Source organism: Stigmatopora argus, chromosome 17 (assembly GCF_051989625.1).
Source record: "Stigmatopora argus isolate UIUO_Sarg chromosome 17, RoL_Sarg_1.0, whole genome shotgun sequence".
NCBI lineage: Eukaryota > Metazoa > Chordata > Actinopteri > Syngnathiformes > Syngnathidae > Stigmatopora > Stigmatopora argus.
Genome location: NC_135403.1, coordinates 6683148 through 6702270, shown reverse-complemented (window position 1 = coordinate 6702270; position 19123 = coordinate 6683148). Strand labels below are relative to the sequence as shown.

The window sequence follows — 19123 nt, the reverse complement described above, 5'->3', positions numbered from 1 at the left end:
AATTTGGCTTTTAATTTAACAATACTGAAAGAGTTTCATTCTTGCCATAAGAATTAGCAGCTGTCAAAAACTATTCTTGTTCTCTGTGCCTCCTGACTATTGTTGTATCTTCGTCATACAATGACAGTAAAGGCATATATTTTCTTTTTTGAATCTTTATGAACACTTTGTTAGAGCAGTGATATAATTGCTCTTTTATATTAACAAGGTTGACCTTGAAGACCAAAGATGAAGCCATGGGGGTTAAGTATATATATATATATATATATATATATATATATATATATATATATATATATATATATATATATATATATATATATGGAACTTCATGTATCTCTGAAGATAAGAATGCTTCATTAAATCACATTCTCAATTCTTAAATCACAGATAACTGAACCAACTGAAGAAAAATGTCAAGCTTGCACTTGATGACTAGGTGACCTAAGGCACAGGGCAGGGGTTTTGGGATGAAACAGCTCAGTGAGATGAGGCGGGGCAAGACCACTCAAATCTTTCAAGACAAAAAGCAAAACTATTCTTTATAGTATTTGCAAATAACTTTTAATGGGTTATTTATCTCCTTATCAGGTTTCTTGGGGTAAAATAAAGATGGTGGGGTTGTTTTGCTTTATTTAAAAATCAAACCAAATAGAAATCTAGTTAAAACAATACCGCCGTTGTGATTTCATGCCAGTGCTTGATGGTGGAAACTAGAAAGCAATTCCATTACTCTCACCAGGCCATTTTTAGAAGTCCATTGAATCTCCCTAATTCACAATGTAGATCTTTTATCTTCTGGAGTTTCTGCTGGTTGCTTGGTAACGTCATGTTGCGCAGAGCAGAGGAATTTATAGTGAGCTTGGAACACAAAGTCATGCATGATTCTGCACTAATCAGTTCAAAGTAGAACATTAGATTTTGTTAGGCGTAAAAAAAAAAAAATTGCACTAAATTACGGCTGTTAATCATAACTTTGCCTCGTTTGATGCCTAGTCTTGCTTTAGAGGAAATGTTTGCAAAACATGTTTAATAATTCAAGCAAGAGAAAATAAACCAGAATCTAAACTATACTAGGTTTAAAATACATGTCCACAGAGATGTAAATAGGCAACAATTCCCTTGTGGAAACCTGGCAAGTGTTTAGAACTATAATTTACAGAAAACGCAATTAAAACTATTAAAACAAGAAAAAAAGTTAAGAGAAAAAGATTTGCTCCAAACAAAAATCTGCAAAATCCTATTATAGAGATTAGTGTTTTCAAATTAAATGTTTGCAAATGGGCTTGCTTCATAGTAATATTTATTTAAAAAAATAAAATAAAATAATGCACATACATAAATAAAGAGGCCACCATGCAGGCAGCACGACTGGACATTCAGCCAACATTGCATTAACGGTCTGATTTATATCGCAGGCAAAAGTTGTTTTCGAAGATTGCTATTCACAGAAATGTGCTACACTGCGCAGCTGGAAGCCATCACCTACTAATGGGGTAGGATAAGCCTTCTTCCCAAAATGTATTTTCTAAAACAATTTCCAAAGTAAACAGAGAGACGAGGAGTGAGGTGATGACAGGAAGGGTGCTTGTTCTTGAGTCTTTGTACAAAATCAGTTGTTTGATGTTAAAGAAAAATGTGAGGCAGCCTTGAAGATCAGGAAAAGGATGACTAAAAGAGAGTTCTGCCAGCCAGGCAGTAGAGGCAGTCGACACTATTTGAAGTGGTTTCACAACACGGCCAAAGAAGGAGTAGAGGACAGAAGAACAAACAAGGCAAGAGTGTGAGAAATCCTGCAAATCTACTGAATGACGATGACATAAGCCACCCGCCAAGGATGTTTTCATTAATATGCGCTTTCCTGTCAAAATTCCGCACCGCAAAAGGCACGGTCCTCCCACTCTTCCAGTCTTTTTCGCAATCTGGCCTCTGATGGCTGAATACCAGAACTGATCACTATCAGGACTATGTTATTTCTGATGGATGTTGCAGGTGGAAAGATTATGGGATCCAGTCAAAGATTAGTTGGGAGTGTCACAGGATTATAGGAAGGATGCTATCCGCAATATATTATTTATTTATTTTAAGTCAATAGTCGGTTCCCCGAGGATCCTAGAGTACGTATGATTTTAAGATTCAAGCAGGGATGCCGAACAATTGCTGTCATTAGTATAATGTGTTTCAAAGTACTTTGAAGTCGTTTTGTGACAGCTAAGAAAACAGTAAAACATTGAGTGCAAACATGCAAAAGCTGCTATCCACCCAGTTTGCTGAGGTCACATGGCATCTCAACTCGGTGCTACTCTAAAAGAAACAATCATGTACGGTAATCACACGGTATGGTATGTTGTTAATATGTAATTTTCTGCTTTTGTTATTCATTTATCCTCCATACCGCGCATCCTCGAAAGGATTCCAGGGGTTGCTGGAGCCTAACCCATCTGACTTCCGGCAAAAGACAGACTACACCCTAGATTTTTCTACATACCAAAATGTGGCATTTATTTCAACGTGAGGAACAGGTTCATACAGTGAAGTAGTTCCAGTGGATGATGGCACTATTAAGCCATATTATTGGTGTAGATGTGAGGCTGGTGGCAATGCGGTCAAATACGTCAAGCGAAACAACTAGTAGCAATATAGGACAATTACACTGTAATTAAACCAGAGACAAGCAAAAAAATGTGTTGCCTATTAAATCTTGCATCTTTGTTTCTGTCCTTCTTACAGCATACACAGCCACGCTGCCAACAACACGCCAACAAAATTAATAGGAAATACACACATAAAACCACGCTAAGCGCCAGCATTGTGCCTCCAAAATGGCACAATACAACAACACACTGCTGCTCAACTAGTTCTGAGCTTCTGTTGGAAAGATAAAATCAAAAGTAGGGCTCAGCAGGTACATGAGCTTGCTGTTTGGTTGAGTGTAACACACTTGGTCTTAAGTTCTTTTCATTTCATTTTTGAGCGGTCACTGTAATCTACTCACTTGCATAACAACATTACAATCAGACTAGGATCTTATCGTGTTATGTCATTGACAGACTGACACTAAGTGACATCTTTATTATGGAAAAGCAATAGTACTTTGGGGGCTCTGTGGTGTGTTTTGACCACAGAAACACATTAATGTAAGAGAAACGCCATGAGCTAGAGTTTTTTTCCATGCAGACTCATCACGTGCATGGTAGAAAACATTCGCTCAATTAAACACATTGCCTGCATGACTCAATTACAGCCTGGCTCAGAAATATACTCCTATTCTGATGTGTTTGTTACCACACATCAGATGCATCAGGGAGGGATTCACAGAAAAAGATTAAAGTCTAAAGGCAGTAATGCAGATTACAGCCTGTACTTTCAATAAACAAGAGACGCTTAAAATGAATACATGCACACACTTATCCTGACTTTTCAATCCCACTAAACAGAACCTGCTGCGTGTGTGCAAGTGTGCGTGTATGTGCATACGTGCTAGTGTGTTTGGGTTTTGCCAGGCAGCAAAGCTCTCTCAGGTTACACACGAACACACTAAGGAAGGTTCTGAACAATAACAATAGTCTTTCCAAAAAAAAAGAAAACTTTCTACATTTTAAGAGAAAATGAATGTTTTTGCATTTTTTTACATTATTTAAAAAAATCTGCAACTGAAGTTTGGAACTCTTAGTATGTGAAAGTATGTGTGTGTTCTGGTGTGCGGTGTGTGTGTGTATATATATATATATATATATATATATATATATATATATATATATATATATATATATATATATATATATATATATATATATATATATGTGTCAATTCCAGTTATGAAGTATCAATGAGGTTTGCTTCTCACTCGAAATCTATTGCTTATAATTAAAATCTAAATGAGTATCTAAATAAGGCAGTAAAGAGTACAATCCCTTTTGGTACTCTGGTTAAGTTAGTGTTTCCACTACAACTGCAAGAAAAACATCAACATCGGAGAACTAAAATTTTTGAAGCTTACCTGGAAACCCTGGATGCGAGCCAGGTACTCCAGCTGCTGTGCGGGTTGTACTGAGACACCACAGGCCAAGGAGGTCTTCCCTTTTCCTTGCAGCGAGGCATCGGCCAGGGGTGACTGTCCGTTTAGCAGCAACTCCCTAGCCATGGTGGCCGTCGGGCTAGGAGTGGAGGGTGAACTGCTGAAATATGGAGTGTGTCCAGGGGGTAGTGAGGTGGTACAGGGGCCCATGTCTTTCGGGGCTATGTAGTTGATGGAACTGCTGTTGTTGGGGCTTGGGGAACCACCTCCTTGTTTCCGACTAGCCTCCATCTCCTGGTAGACATCAGGGCTGAGGTGGAGAAGACCTTTCTGGGCTGAGAGGATGTAGAAAAATGGTAACTTAGTGGCACATGAGCACAATGTGAATTAAATACAGTACAGAAATTGAGAGCTGTTTTCACTTAAATGTAAGTCAGAACAAATAAATAACTAGAGGAGATTGATTTCTGCTGTGACATTCACATAGTACAGTCAGAATTTGGCGTCAACAATACGAACGCATATGTAGATCCATCTTGCCTTGTATTGTTCGTATAGGTTGCTGGTGGTGAGATAAATTTGATAACCAAATCCATCATGAGCCTTTTTCTGACCATATTCAATCACATATGATCACAGTGTGCCTACCTTTTGATGGTTAGCAGTTCAAGGGACCTAACCTGGTCATAAAGTTTGAATCGCCTCGGACTGTGGGGACATTGTGTGACAATGACTTTACTGTATTCAAAATGCCTCCAGTCACCAGATCTCAATACAACAGAGCACTATTGGGATGTAGTAGAATAGGAGATTCACATCAAAGATGAACAGCCAACAAATCTGCAGCAACTGAATGATGCCATTACTTAATCAATATGGACCAAACTATGTGAGGAATGTTTACAATACATTAGTTACTGAATCTATCCCACAAAGAACTAAGATAGTTCTAAAGGCAATTACGGATCCAACTGTGTGTTAGAGTGGGCAGTGAGTGTGCGTTGAGGAAATCAGATAAATCCCTGGATGTTTTAAGAACATGCCCCCAAAGGGATGTCAGCTGGATATGGGTGATGAGAATGGCTAAAGGTTTCTAGTATAATTGTTGCTTTTCAGTATTTCACCAAAATATTAGTTAATGAAAATAGTTCTCATTTTCAGAATCTTTTAGTGATTAAGTCTCAGACACCCAATGAAATAAAAACATTACACATGAGAATACATTTCTTGTTACCCTGATTCTTTCACAATTCACAAAGTAAAGGTTGGAAAAGTGTGAATCACCGCCTTGACTTTGATCATGATCTTTGGTCAATTCCATGCATTCACCACTGAAATGAGAGCCATACAAATTCATTTGCCCATATGTGTGTATCGCTGTGTGTCTGTGAATCTTGGCTCCAAAAGTGTCATTCCATCACTGTGTAGTTTGGCAGATCAGAGCTCAACCAATGCATCCGGTGGGATAGAAGCGCAGCTTCTTTTTTCTTCACTCGGAAACACAAACACAGACATATCAACCAACATCAACACAACAGCTAGAGTTGCATCAGTAATGAGAAACAGCACAGTTGGCTCAGTGAAATCTATCACTTTGAATGCAATAGAGGGAAGAACTCGGACACGGACAATTCATAAGCCTTCACTGGGATTTTAACCATCCTGGAGCACTTTAGAAGCAGTGTTTTGTTGCCTTATTTGGGCAATTGACGCTAGTTACAAAATAACACTTAACACCCAATGACTGATTCTGGATTAATGACTAAAATCAGTTATCCCTTTGTTAGGAATTCTTGGAAACGGATGAGTAAACCAGGTCAACCACAAAGGATGAGAAAGTCCCAATGTCTGTCCAAATGTTAACCACTAAATTGCAAAGATGGTTCTGTGTCTCGCCTACTGCAACTACTTTTCGGTAGCCTAAAGAAATGGTCCGTGTGATCTGTGTTTAACTGTCCAAGGCATCTGTTTTTTCTGACCTGCATCTCTTTAATGGGACTACATTCAGATGAACAAGACAGAAGTTTGAGACTCTTCTGATCCGGATCACTTAACTATATCTTATGTATTTATCTTGACATCTGTGGTGCTGACATCATTATCCTAAAACGGCCGTGACAGGTGGACTGAAGAAATCACCAATGGGCTGGGTTACTTTCGTCACTTAGTGGCTCAGATTAAAAGAGAGACTGAAAGCATATGAGGCGTGAAAGACCAATAGGGGGAGATGTGAATTGGGGTAAAGACATTAAAAGTAGGAGCCAGTTTTTATATGGGAGAGGACCTGGGTGTGGAGGAGTGAATGTGAAAACCATGCAGAGCCTCCTAAATCCTGCCAAGGTCATCAGAGACAGGAAGACCAGCTGTGTGCGTGTGTGTCTTTGTGCTTGTTTGTGTGTGTACGGACCAACAGCTGGGAAGAAAGTGTTGGAGTGAGCGCATGACTGACAGCATACTTCCTGTTTGAGTTACTATGGTCATCTCACATACACAGACAAGAGAGAGATTTGTGCACTTGCACTTAAATTGTAGCTTTCTGGAACCCTATTGCCCAATGTTAACAGATGAAGTGGGCACTGAAATCTGCGATGAAACCCAGGCGCTATTACTCATACTCTAACAATCTCCACCACGTCACCCATGACATAACCCTCCACGGCTTTACCCTTATTTCCAGTCAGGAGGGCAATTTTTATTTGGATTTACACAAACTTTCATGAGAATCCTGCATGCAATGTTATAAAAATTACATATACTGGCCAATATGACATCACCGTGGGGGCTCAAGCCACGTGAGCGCTGGTCTACTGTATCTTGAGTGGGTGTAATGATGTTTTCAATGGGCAGAGATTGTTTGATGTTCCAATGAGAAGATCTGGGCGGTCTAAGCACTTTGAAATTGTGTGCATTAAGTCGGGCCAAACGAGAGAAAGCAAAGGATGGGCAGAGCGACTGGTAGAGCAGAGAAAAAGAGAACGAAAGGAGAGCAGTCCAAGCTTTGGGGCAGTTTTGGAGGGGTTCCGCCCATGTTCGTCGTCTGGCCGGCCAGGGGAGCGCTGGAGGGAAGCCAGAGCCACGCATGAGACTGATCGAAAACAGATAGGGCCATAGCCTGCTGCTATAAATCACCATGGCTGAGCGAGACCTTCGCATAGTTCACACATGCACACAATGCACGGACACACAGACGCACACACACACATGCACAGCAGGAAATGAAATGTGGCAACTCGAGTGAAAAGCCTGGCTGCAGGACCCATGGGAATTGAAGAGAAAAATCACTCCTGTTACTTCTCTTTGACGTTTCCTTCTAGTCTCTAAGCCACAGCGTTATTTGGGCGCAGCGTCTAACTAACCATAGGGAATGAATACGGATGCATTCAAGGACAATGATGTGCACGTCATGTTAGGTAACGCAAACACAAAATCTTTCTTCAGATGTACCTTGTTTCTTGAAATAATTGTGGTGGGCTTATAATTATTCAGCTCTAATGAGACAATTATTTAAACAAAGGTGTTAATTCTAAAGGTCTGAGTGTGGGTGGTGCCAGAGCAGCATTGGGAAGCACTCAAATGAAAATTCTTGCCCGAAACTGAAAATGAGGTAACAGGGGATAAACAAATCGTTAGCGAGATAATTTTATGTAATTTGCCAAATTTTACGAGTATAAACTTCTCAGTTTCTCCACAATAAAGTGTTGTTATATTGCAATTGATCAATTAATCAAACCTTTATCTATGTAACACTTTACAAGCACATTGAATGCAGCACAGTGTCTTACACAATAAAACAGAGCATATGCCGCTTGTGCATGCTAAACACACATTTTGCAGTTCTTTCCCTTACACAGATGCATACAGAGGATGAGTTTCTCACTCAATGCAATGGTACATTTGAAGGAAATACGTGAAAGCGCTAGTCAAGTCCATGTCACAACCAATGATTTACAAATTATTCCTCTACAATGTTCAAATCCTTGTAAAACATAGCTTTTAAATAGGACAATTAGGGGAGATTAAAGCTTGTTTCCATCCTGCATTGACAGTCATGGCAATAGGCAACAACAAAAACACATTTTAGTGGGCTGTATGTAAATGTTTGTGCAGAAAACATGTCAGATTTATTAGTGTGTTGAATGTGGTTTGGGAGATCATAAAAAGCTAATGAGCTGAGAATTTATCTTCATGTTGACTAAGAGACAAACTATGAATGGGAATGGTTACAGATATCATCAATAAATGAGTGAAATTCCCCAAGAAGCTTTGCTCTTGTGTAATGAGACAGGAATTGCTTCATGTGAAGACCACAATACAAACCACAACCACAATATTTAATGCAAAAGTACAAACATCTCTCTACGAATGTGATTCAAATGACTTTTCACAAGACAAATTGGGCCAAATCACAAATGTGAATTTCATTAATTGTCTTTATCCTTTGTAGATATTCTGTACCCAGAGAAAACAACTATATTTAGTCATATGTCAATATTATACAGTTTGTCATCAAGTTCAAACATCCCTTTCAATACCTTTTTTTTCAGACTGTGGTTGCATATTCGTGTCGGGGAATGGCAGCACTGCCAAAGAACCTCAATTGAATCTGGTTGATGACAGCGCATTTAAATTTAAAATACAGATCTCTTTGTTGTCTGTCCCACATCACATGGAGTACTTTGTTATTTCTCCAGCTGGTGGCATTTAAGTCACTTCTGTCTTGAGTTATGTTTGTAATATATTCACATACAGTGTACAGTGTGTGTTTTGTGCATGTGTGTGCGTATAACAAAGGGGAAGCTGTTGGTTTAAAAAAATTGTTATGACAGCTCGATCTGCATTTAATTCTATATTCTAAATTGGCGAAAACAACAGAAACATATCTGACCGAACTGCTTCCTCATGAATTGAACACACGCCATTATCCCAATGTAAAAGATACAAATACTAAGTTTTTCTATGTACACCTGCATAATATATTCTTAAAAATAATATCAGAAAAATATATATCTTTCCACAAGAGAGACGATAGATGTTTATTTCGCTTGTCGGAATGTATTTACAGCTCACCTTTTGACTATCCCCGCAAATATTCATTATATTCAATATAAGACTTGACTTAAAGATACTTAAAAACAGCATTTCAACCAGTACTGTGGATGACTTCAAACTTAGATGTAGATCTTTATTGTAATTGTTTTTATATAACTCATTTTGTCTCCAGTTGTTTTCCTGTCATCTTTGATGCCCTGTTTAGTAACTTCTTGATCATGTTTTCATACATATGGCCTGCATCATCTTGTGGTATGCGTTGGTTATGCATAAGATTATCTGAATGTGCGCTTGTGTGCTAATCCTGAGTGAAATGTGATGTTTTGTGCACAGGAAGGCAGCTCCCTCCCCAAAGGGCCTCAGTGTGCAGTGCCTATAAGCATGAGTGAATGGGCCTGAATTCGCAGGCTCCCCACAAGGATGCACGGCCGATTAATCTGACAGTCAGATGCCCATTGACCAGTCACAGAGATTAAACGCCGGGCCATCTCGGCAGTTAAAACCACCTGGGATAGGGGCAGCGATGGAGACACGGGGAAAGGGAAGCAGAAGGAAATGGAAAGAGAGACGTGCCAATACTCACTGTTATTTGTTGCTTCAGTAAAAGACGCCTTTTGTCCATTCCAGCCTTTGTTGTCCATCTGCGGTGATGAAGAGGGGAAGGGGAGTGCGTAAGTAAGAGAGATGTATTCTTGAACAGACAGCTTTTTCCACGCATGTCAGACAAGTTCCTTCCTACTGTTTGGACCACAAAGAGACGAGCGCTCACATGCAAGAACGCTTAAGGAACCTAGTGTCTGTCTAGGCCAGCTATTTAATCAGGGGGGTTGTCAATGTTTTGCACCCTGAAAAAGCTCTGATTCAGTGTGCTGCTGCTGTGGTGGTATGCATGTCTCCCGACAAAAATACACATTCACAAAAACGCATGTGCAACAGAATTTTAACATTGGTGTCAATAATATTACTGACTTGAATTACATATGTATTTTGTTTGGTTGGCAAAATAATCAGTTGGATGAGACAACAGAGCTACATTGACAACGATTTCAAGATCAAGACTTCTTTTTTACAAAGAAGTTTATGAAATAATTGATGTAAAATATAGTTAACTGGCGTTGCAGAATAAAATGTTGAGGGGTGCTGTTATGTGTTGGCCCGCAAAATGCTGTGAATTCATAACAAACATATTATAAAATAATAAACTATTTATGTGCACCGTAATAAAGTTGTACCTCTGTGGGATTTTGAGGGATTGTGGAGGCTTTGTATCCCAGCTGCAGCAGCATTGCTTCAGCAGCATTCCCTTTAGCCACCTTTTTGTTTGCCCCTGTTCCAGTGGCAACCTCATTGTTCACCTTCACCTGCATGAAATACACAGTTGATAAAATATTGTCAGTTCTTAATAAAAAGGGATTTCCGAAAGGCAGTATCATAGCAGAATGTGGATTAAAATAAATATGTATTAAATAAATAAATAAATATGTATTAAATAAATAAATACATCTGTATTAAATAAATACATTTGTATTAAATAAATAAATATGTATTAATCAAATAAATAAATATGTATTAAATAAATAAATATGTACATGTACATGTACATGTACATGTGTATGTATTCTTGTGAAACACCCCATGCTTAATTGGCTTTCTTTCACTTGTAGCCTGGAAACACCGGTTTTTCTCCACACCAAACTCCAAACTACTATTTAACATTTTGTAAAAAAGGAAAAGTCAATTTTAAATATTTGCTTTTCAATGATCCTGAAACATGAAATCTGTCAACTTGTAATGTAAACAGATTATTTCCGACAGGATATCAGACGTCGTTAAGTTATGCAAACAGACAATTAGGCTGTACAAATAACATTAGGGCAGCTTGAGCCTGTGAAAAGCCAAACTTTGGTGCATTTACTCAAAGTGCTCTGACATGCTCATTAAGTGCTCTTTTGAATGCATCATGTGGGCGACAAGGAAGTCATAAAGGGGAGAAGACCAATAAATTACTTGTGGAAAAACAATAATTCTTAAAATAATAAATACATTAGGTCCATTAAAAGCACTTAAGAGAAGGTGAAACATTTCTTTGTAATTAATGATAAGACCTGACAAAAGAGAAAACCTGAGTAGGAATTAATTATATTTACTGTGTTTATGGCAGAGAACAATGAGGATGTTTAAGAGGAGTGAGAATCGGGCATAAAAGAAATGCATATACAGTACATTTCCAGAGATTAATGTGTGTATCAAATGGGCATGGAGAATGATCAACTCATCAGCAATCTGTCCAGAAGCTTGATACCGATCCAGGTTATTTGATTCAGGTGTGTTGGTGGAGGGAAAAAGGGGGTCTCGAGGACCGGACTTGGCCACCTCTGCACTAGATGGTAATAATAGTAAGACTGGTTGTTTTATACAAACACCAGATGGAACTGTAGTAGTAGCAGTAGCAGTGGTTAGGATTTGAGTTATACATCAACTAGATGGAGGTGTGCTAAAGAGAAATTCGAACAATGATTAACCAATATTGATCCATATATTTTGTTATACGCAGCTGTTGTATAATGACAATAAAGGCTTTTGACTTTGACTTGACTTTATGAAGTCTTATTGTCGTGCCTGATAATGCAGTAGCTTTTGTTTAAACCATGTTAGTAATAGGAGTGTTTCACTTTTAAAAAAAAGGGATTATGAAAAAAAAAATTGCCAGACCAAAAAATATTAGATTAATAAATAGAATAGAAATAAAAAGAAATTATTTTGGAAAAATATTTTATGCATCATTTGTCTAAGGTAGATCTGGGGGATTTTCACACTTGAGGTCAACAAGGGTAAATATACATGTCATTTGACTTGTCCATGAGAAAAAAATAAGTTAGCTGTCCTTATCAGAGGCATTAGTGGGAATCTTGGAATGTAAGGCTGGACATACCTGCATGATAAATTCCCTGCGTCGGGGCATCCCCCTCTCAGAAAGCAACAAATACTCTGGCTCTTTCTCCTTCTTGGCCTGCTGGATTTGGGCCAGGCGGCTGATAGGGTTCATTCCCTGACCATAGTCCGGTCCTGTCTAGAAGAAGAAATGACAGGGAATAGAAAACATGATCACTCTTAAAGGAAATAACTGAGTAATTTCCAATTAAATAGGTTATTTAATTAAAAAGGGCAATGAATTTGATCAATTACAAGAAAACTTTTTTTGGTTTGTCTCAGAAGACATAGTGCCTCTCATTTGAGCTGGCTTAATCAGTTCATAAAGCAAGGCTTAGCGCTAGCCTGATGTTTTACAGGCTGAAGCCTTGTCAAGTAGCCAGTCATATTGTTGGGGTTGTGTACATTACATTTGTTATCTATTCTTCCGTTATTCATGGGCAGCTCACAATGAAATTTGCAAGCTATATTCTAGGCATGTATATGCATCGATCATTGGAGTCAGATATATTTTTTTGGGGGGTGGGATGTATTTAGAGTGATCAATTAGGATTGCATAATTATATTTGCCTTTAGGTTAGGATTTGGCCAGTATAGGGCATGGTCCCATTCTGTATACCTTAAGGATGGTCTTTGTACGTTTTTTGTAGTGTGTTTTGGGTTTCTCCACAACTGGAATGAAGGGCAGTTTCTTCAAGTCCTGCAGAATGGATACTGCGGCACGCTTCTTGGATAGCTTTTTGCTGTTGCCCTCACCCTCAGCTGAGAATTCACCAACCGTGACGCGGGTCATGAAGCTTTTCATGTGCGGGGGTCCACTCTCCTTCAACACCTAGCAAGTAGAAAAAAATGTTGATTTCATTTCAGATTTTCTCGGACAGGTACTGTACATCAAACATTGACTGAGGCGTGCATTCCTGCATGTACATGGGCTTCCACAGATTCATGGGAATGCACATTTTTGTCTTTTTGTTCATAGTGTGCGTTACAAAGCGTGTGCAGCACACCCTGCAAGCAGCTAAACCAGGTGGTCTAAAACATCTGCTCTCAATGGTCACAGTACTACCCACCCATACACTCATGTTATTCATATACAAGACACACACACAGGCACTGACGTACAAGAACACATTAAAAGAAACATGCTCCTAGATGACAGTCTCTAGTGATGAGGGCTCAGTTTCCTTCCTCTAGCCTCTGGTCACCTGGGAGACCTAAAACAAACACCGGCTGGCGTTAGGTCATGCTTCTGCAATCACATCTACTTCCTGTGAAGTACGAGAGCAGGGTCTGTGAGTACAGTGTGTGTAAATGTGCGGGTTGGTGAATGTGTGTGTGTGTGTGTGTGTGAGAGTGAGTGAGTGAGTGAGTGAATAGAGAGAGAGCGAGTGAGTGAGAGTGAGAGAGAGAGAGAGAGAGAGAGAGAGAGAGAGAGAGAGAGAGAGAGACAAAGTAGCAGGTGTGGCTCTCAAAAAAATATGATTTGTATAAACACAATAAGAAAAGAATTGTTTCACACTCAAACAACAATATGTAAAGTTCACCTATATAAAATTTTGCTATATATCTATATTGATTTAAAAAATAATTATATATATATATATAAATAAATAAATATGTATGTATATATACATGTGTATATATACATATATATATGTATATACATATATATGTATATATATATGTACACACATACATATATATAAATAAATATAAATATAATCAGTGTTCATAGAATGGTCCTTAATCAGAGCAGAGCAATTTGTGGAACTCACAGTACAAATTATTGAAATCAAACAAACTTCAAACCGCTAATTTCCCCTCGGTGAACTGATTAAAACTGATAAGTGGAACCATGAGCATTCCTGAGATAGTTGACTCAACAACAGCAGACGCTAATTGTACACCATTACAGGAACTGAAGGATAATGTCCCTATTATTGTCCATTCAATTTTAAGTGCATGCTGATTTCAGTTAACTAAATAAAATTACTACACTATTTGTGGCAATCACACCAAAGAAGTATATGAACAAAACATGAAACCTTACGCTGTGGTTTTCAGCTTTTTTTCTGTCAACATTCCATTACAATGAATAAACAATTGTACGTAAAGAAGCATGTTGCAGAGCTCTTGAAGCACAAATGGCAAAGCTGACAGTTTGATCACTTAAGGTTTGTCACACAAACAAAATTACTGTGCATATAAGATGACCATTTACGCACCTTAGATTAGTCAGTAGTATTTTGTTTAATGCATTTAAGAAGCATACGCTCCTAGGGGATTGAATCAGTTGCAACTGGATTTTTCTGTTGGTCTTGGAAGCATCTCATCAGATCAGGTTATATCGTTCGTGCAAGTGTGAAGAAAAATTGAGAGGAAGAATGAAATGATCCAGACTTTCTCTATTTGAGATTGCTTTGAACCATAGCCATTTTGCTCTTGTTATTGATCTGAAACTGCATAGACCAAAAAAAATAATTACAAGATACCTTATAATTGTAACGAGAAACCACCAATGATTGGATTTAGGGGAAAAAAGGAATACGGAATAATTGTTGAATTAAGGCTACAACATCTAATCCAAATTGATAATTAAATTTCTTGCCAACAAATTTGATTATTGTCTGCAACTATTTGTGGATGTAATCATTGTAATGAAGCGCATGAGGGGAAATCAAGGCGGAAGAATGAAAGATATACACTGGTACAGTACGTGGCAGTATGCATCTAATTGTTGCTTCCAATCTGCTATTAATCATGTGTGCATAAGGTGGTAGTATGCACCTAAGTGTTGCTTTTAATCTGGCATTAATCAAAATGAGTAGCTGCTCACTTTCTTCTGTTTGAATAAATTTTGTGTATATCAAGAATTGACAATTTATATCAGAATTTTGCTTATTGAGAAAAGTCACCAAGCAGCACTTTTTAAATTACAATTATACCCTAATTTTGCCTGATTTTTGTACTGAGACTTTTGTTTCATACTCAGGGTCTTTACTTAACTAAACACTTTTTTAATGTACTTAGAACAGTAAAATATTTTTTTCAAGGAAGCAGTCATTCATTTTGTCTTCATTTGTACTTAAAACAACCCTAAAAAAAACGTTAACTTGTGTATTACTATTAGTAAATTGTCAAGGAATTTGCCAAAAACGTGTCATTTGTCCGACGACTCAATTAATCACCGAGTTACTCGTCTGATTGGTCGATATATTATCATTAGTTGCTGCTCTAGGTTTAATAAGAATTCCCTTAGAAACATCACCGTTCAAAGTCCCCCAGGTGCACTACTACTAGAGAACTACGATACCGATGGTAGGCTAAGACAAAGTGAGGGTCCATCCAAAAGGAAGAAAGACTCTTTGTATGATGAATGTTGGATGGACAAGCTGTTGCAGGGTGGGATGGGTATGTAGCTTCGTGTAAGATGGTTCTTGGCTCAGACCCACTACTCTTGTGTCCCTCCTTTGAGAAGGAGTCTCCAATCCAACAAACAAGCTGTGATTTATAGATTGGTTCCTCTTTGATGCCGACATCTGCTTGATATTCCCTGACAGGAGGATTAAATGAGCCAACTGGCTCAGAGGGTGGCGGCGACCCTCATCGTTGCAGAGGGATGGAAAAGCAGGGGTTTGCTAGCACTGACTCACAGGAAATTTCATGCAGCAGAGAGGGGAGGAATGAGATGTGAAAATATGGGTACTGCTGAGAGAGGTGTTCACCTGAATGAAGACGACAACAGTTTGGAGACTAAATGAAAGAGGAACTGAGGCGCCATATAAGTCGAGTTGAGACAAATTCCAAATGCCGCAATGGACATTCACTAGGGAGAGATGCAATACTTGTGTTGTTCTCAAAAATTGGAAGAAAAATACATTACAAAAATGAAACAATAGGAGAAGGGATCGGTATAAAATGTCCATCAGAGAAATACAAGTAGTATTTATTTTCTGAAGCAGTCACGTCCAAGTACTCGTGTAAGCTAATACCTCAGACAAGAAATGATGGCAGCAAAAATATGGACGCTATGGTTGTAAAATAGCTTGGTCATTTGTTTCACAAGGCCAAAAAAAATGTATCTTGGGTTGTAGAAGAGCCAAGACAGATGCCAAAATGCAGCAAAATTCTACTGCACACTTAAACACAGAACCAACCCAGATTAACAACTGCAACAAAATGTCACATATTAAAGGCGTGTAAGAAGTGTGGTGATTCAGTTTGTGATCAACCATAAAAATATGAAGTCTGGCTTTTCGTGATAAAGCTACTATTACATGGAAGCAGACCTCAGATAAGCGAGAGAAGATGGATGGATCCTCATCGGGAAACAGTAATGACTAAGCAAAGCAGAGACAGGAATGCGGTCTGATCTGAAAACGGTTACTCAAGGCCTCAAAATGGGAGGGGAAGAAAATCTCATCTCATCTCATTTTCTGAACCGATTTATCCTCATTAGGGTCACGGGGGTGCTGGAGCCTATCCCAGCTGACTCCGGGCCAGAGATGGGGGACACCCTGAATCGGTGGCCAGCCAATCGCAGGGCACAAGGAGACGGACAACCATGCACACTCACACCCATACCGGGAGTAATTTAGAGTCTCCAATCAGATGACAGATGATAAATAAAACTAACACATTTAACCATTGTTGTTTATTCTTGTTCCAGGAAGAACAGCCATGTCATGGTCTGATGAGCGAAGTGTTTCCCACCAAAAAGCAGGGCGTAAAAAGGAGGACTGATAGCTTTCAGCAAAACTTTCCAAATTTGTGTAAACTCATTAGCACAAAATGCCAGAAGTTTTCTTCACCCCTTAATTCCTTCAGTGTCTCAATTTTCTGTCTTGCTCATAAATCCACACTGTCTACTATCTACTTTCACAAAAATCTGACTTTTGTGTTTTCTCTGAGTATTGGTCTGAAAAGTGGAAAGGAAGGATTCAATGGCGGATGGGAGGGGGCACACTGTAAACGGAGCCTGCCCTGTTTTTGGCAAGTTGAAGTGTTGCGATAGGGGAAAATTGTTGGATATGTCAGCTGAGATATGGTGAAAGCCAAAGAGAACAGAAAAAGCAGGTCCGCTGAGGACATACATTTTTATAAAACCCTTGGTCAGCTGAAGACGGGAACTTTAAAAACAGATGTACAGGCCCTTTAGAATTAGTTCTTACTAGTTTACAACTTTCATCCCATTAACAACGGACTCCTACTTTGAACCACCTTAAACGTTGAATGTTCAGTCTAATTGAATAAAAAATGAAAACATCAAATAGTATTTTAAACCCTTGTTGCACCATACTGTAAACAAATCTGTTATGTTTGTCAATGATATCCCTCAATGAAATAACTGATGATGATGATCACAGGTATAATGAATCACATGAATGTAGTGAACCGTTTTGGTTAAGCATGTTCGGTTTTGTTCACTTGCGTACAGTATTATTTTACCCCATGCATTTTTTCTCTTCATAAGTCCTATTGAAGTTTCCAAACAAACCCTTTATGTGTCAGACACTCGGGACTCAGAATGAGCAGTGTTTGCAAGCCTATCTCGTGGCATTATGAAAAATGCAAGCGGGAAGACTGAGCTAGTAGATATTCTTACTTCACTATTGTTGGAACTTGGGTGGCTGACGCTACTGCCGGTAACAGTTTAAGGAAACTATTTTTGGCTTCCCTGTTAAATGTACCAATGGACAAAGGCAAGTGGAAAAATACAAAGTTAAGCCAACATTGCTAGACAGATGCGTTAACCCCCTTAAAATGGCACAATCTGACAATGCGTGTTGAATCTGCACGTAATAAAATTATATTAATATTGTCACTGGAACCAGATACAGTGGTACCTCTACATACGAGCAGCTCTACCTACGAGATGCTTGAGATCCGAGGAAAATTTTGAGCAAATAATTAGCTCTAGATCGAGATGCGAGAAAGCCAGGTGGCCATGACATGAGAGGCTGTTTATCATTGTTGCGCACTGTCTTTTTTGCCGCATCTCTTTCGTGTATAACAGATATCTACGAGCACTGAACACGAGTTTCTCCTACACATGGACCAGAAAACGCACAACGCACATTCGCGGGCAAAAAGAGGGGTAATGAAGTATACTCGTGCACACAACACTGATAGCCAATGGCACCCTTTCTCAGAATAAAACTTCATTACCCACAATCAATACGCGTGTAGGCTGAGCTGTTGCATTTTTTCAGTTCTGTTTTTCCTTCCTTAGCCTGTTAGCTCCCGTGATCGCTCATTTAAGACTACTTTTCGTTGGCAAGTGGTCGTGCGTTATCCTATTGTGAGGACATTTGTGTGCATCATTTTCGGAATATTTTGAAGGGAATACAACAGCAAACAGCCCATCGATAGTTCCAACTCTCAAGCAAAAATCGGATAAGTTTGAATAATTACATTTGTCTTTTCAGGTTGTTGCTGCTAAGGGCTCAAAGTTTACAGTTTTGCTTGTTTATTCATGATTAATTTGAGATTCCATCATTGTCACTGTTTATTCATTTTATAACCTCAATGTACATTACTTGAAATAGCACCCAAAACGGCGACTTATTTACACAAGTAAAAATCTGACTTTGCTTAGCTATATCCAAAGTGTGACAATACCCCAAAGTTCCAATTCCCCCATCTGGCGAGGGCTGTGACAATGTAGGCTCACTGACAATTTAGTGTAATTCTGTGGCTTGAGAGATGAAGTTCTCCCTCAAAAGTTCTCCCTTAAACCTGTGCGCCTTTCTATTCAATCTGTGTTTGAGAAGGAGGCTGAATCTACAAACTCACCCTCTTAATAAAAAAATAAAATTAAAAAACTCATGTATTTGTGGAGAATCAAAAATGTATGTTGTGTCTTTTAATGCTTTATCACTGCTATTTTCCAATTTCGACCAAATACATTATTCACAAACTAATGGTAGAAAATGGCTTCATATCTCAGGATAGTAGCAATGCATGGATATGATTTCACATAGACAGACACCATGAAGAGGGGAAATAAATCTGTAGTAGTTCCAGCAAAAATATCTAGGACAAATTAAACCTATTTATATTATTGGGTATTAAAACATTCATCTCTCAACGCTGGGTGCAATTTATCAACTAAGTTAACAGCAT

General features: G+C 38.6%; 1 protein-coding gene across 3 annotated transcripts in view; it reads right to left on the bottom strand.

Annotated features, from left to right (window-relative positions):
• The window catches only part of stau2 (staufen double-stranded RNA binding protein 2), a 72563-nt gene that overhangs the window by 30835 nt on the left and 22605 nt on the right, over positions 1-19123 (bottom strand). For all 3 annotated transcript variants that reach the window (XM_077624288.1, XM_077624290.1, XM_077624289.1), the window contains exons 8-12: positions 12618-12830; positions 12000-12137; positions 10300-10428; positions 9651-9708; positions 4001-4353 (exon numbers count right to left, since the gene is read on the bottom strand). In XM_077624288.1, the coding sequence (XP_077480414.1) occupies positions 4001-4353; positions 9651-9708; positions 10300-10428; positions 12000-12137; positions 12618-12830 (891 nt within the window). The remainder of the gene's footprint in view (positions 1-4000; positions 4354-9650; positions 9709-10299; positions 10429-11999; positions 12138-12617; positions 12831-19123) is intronic.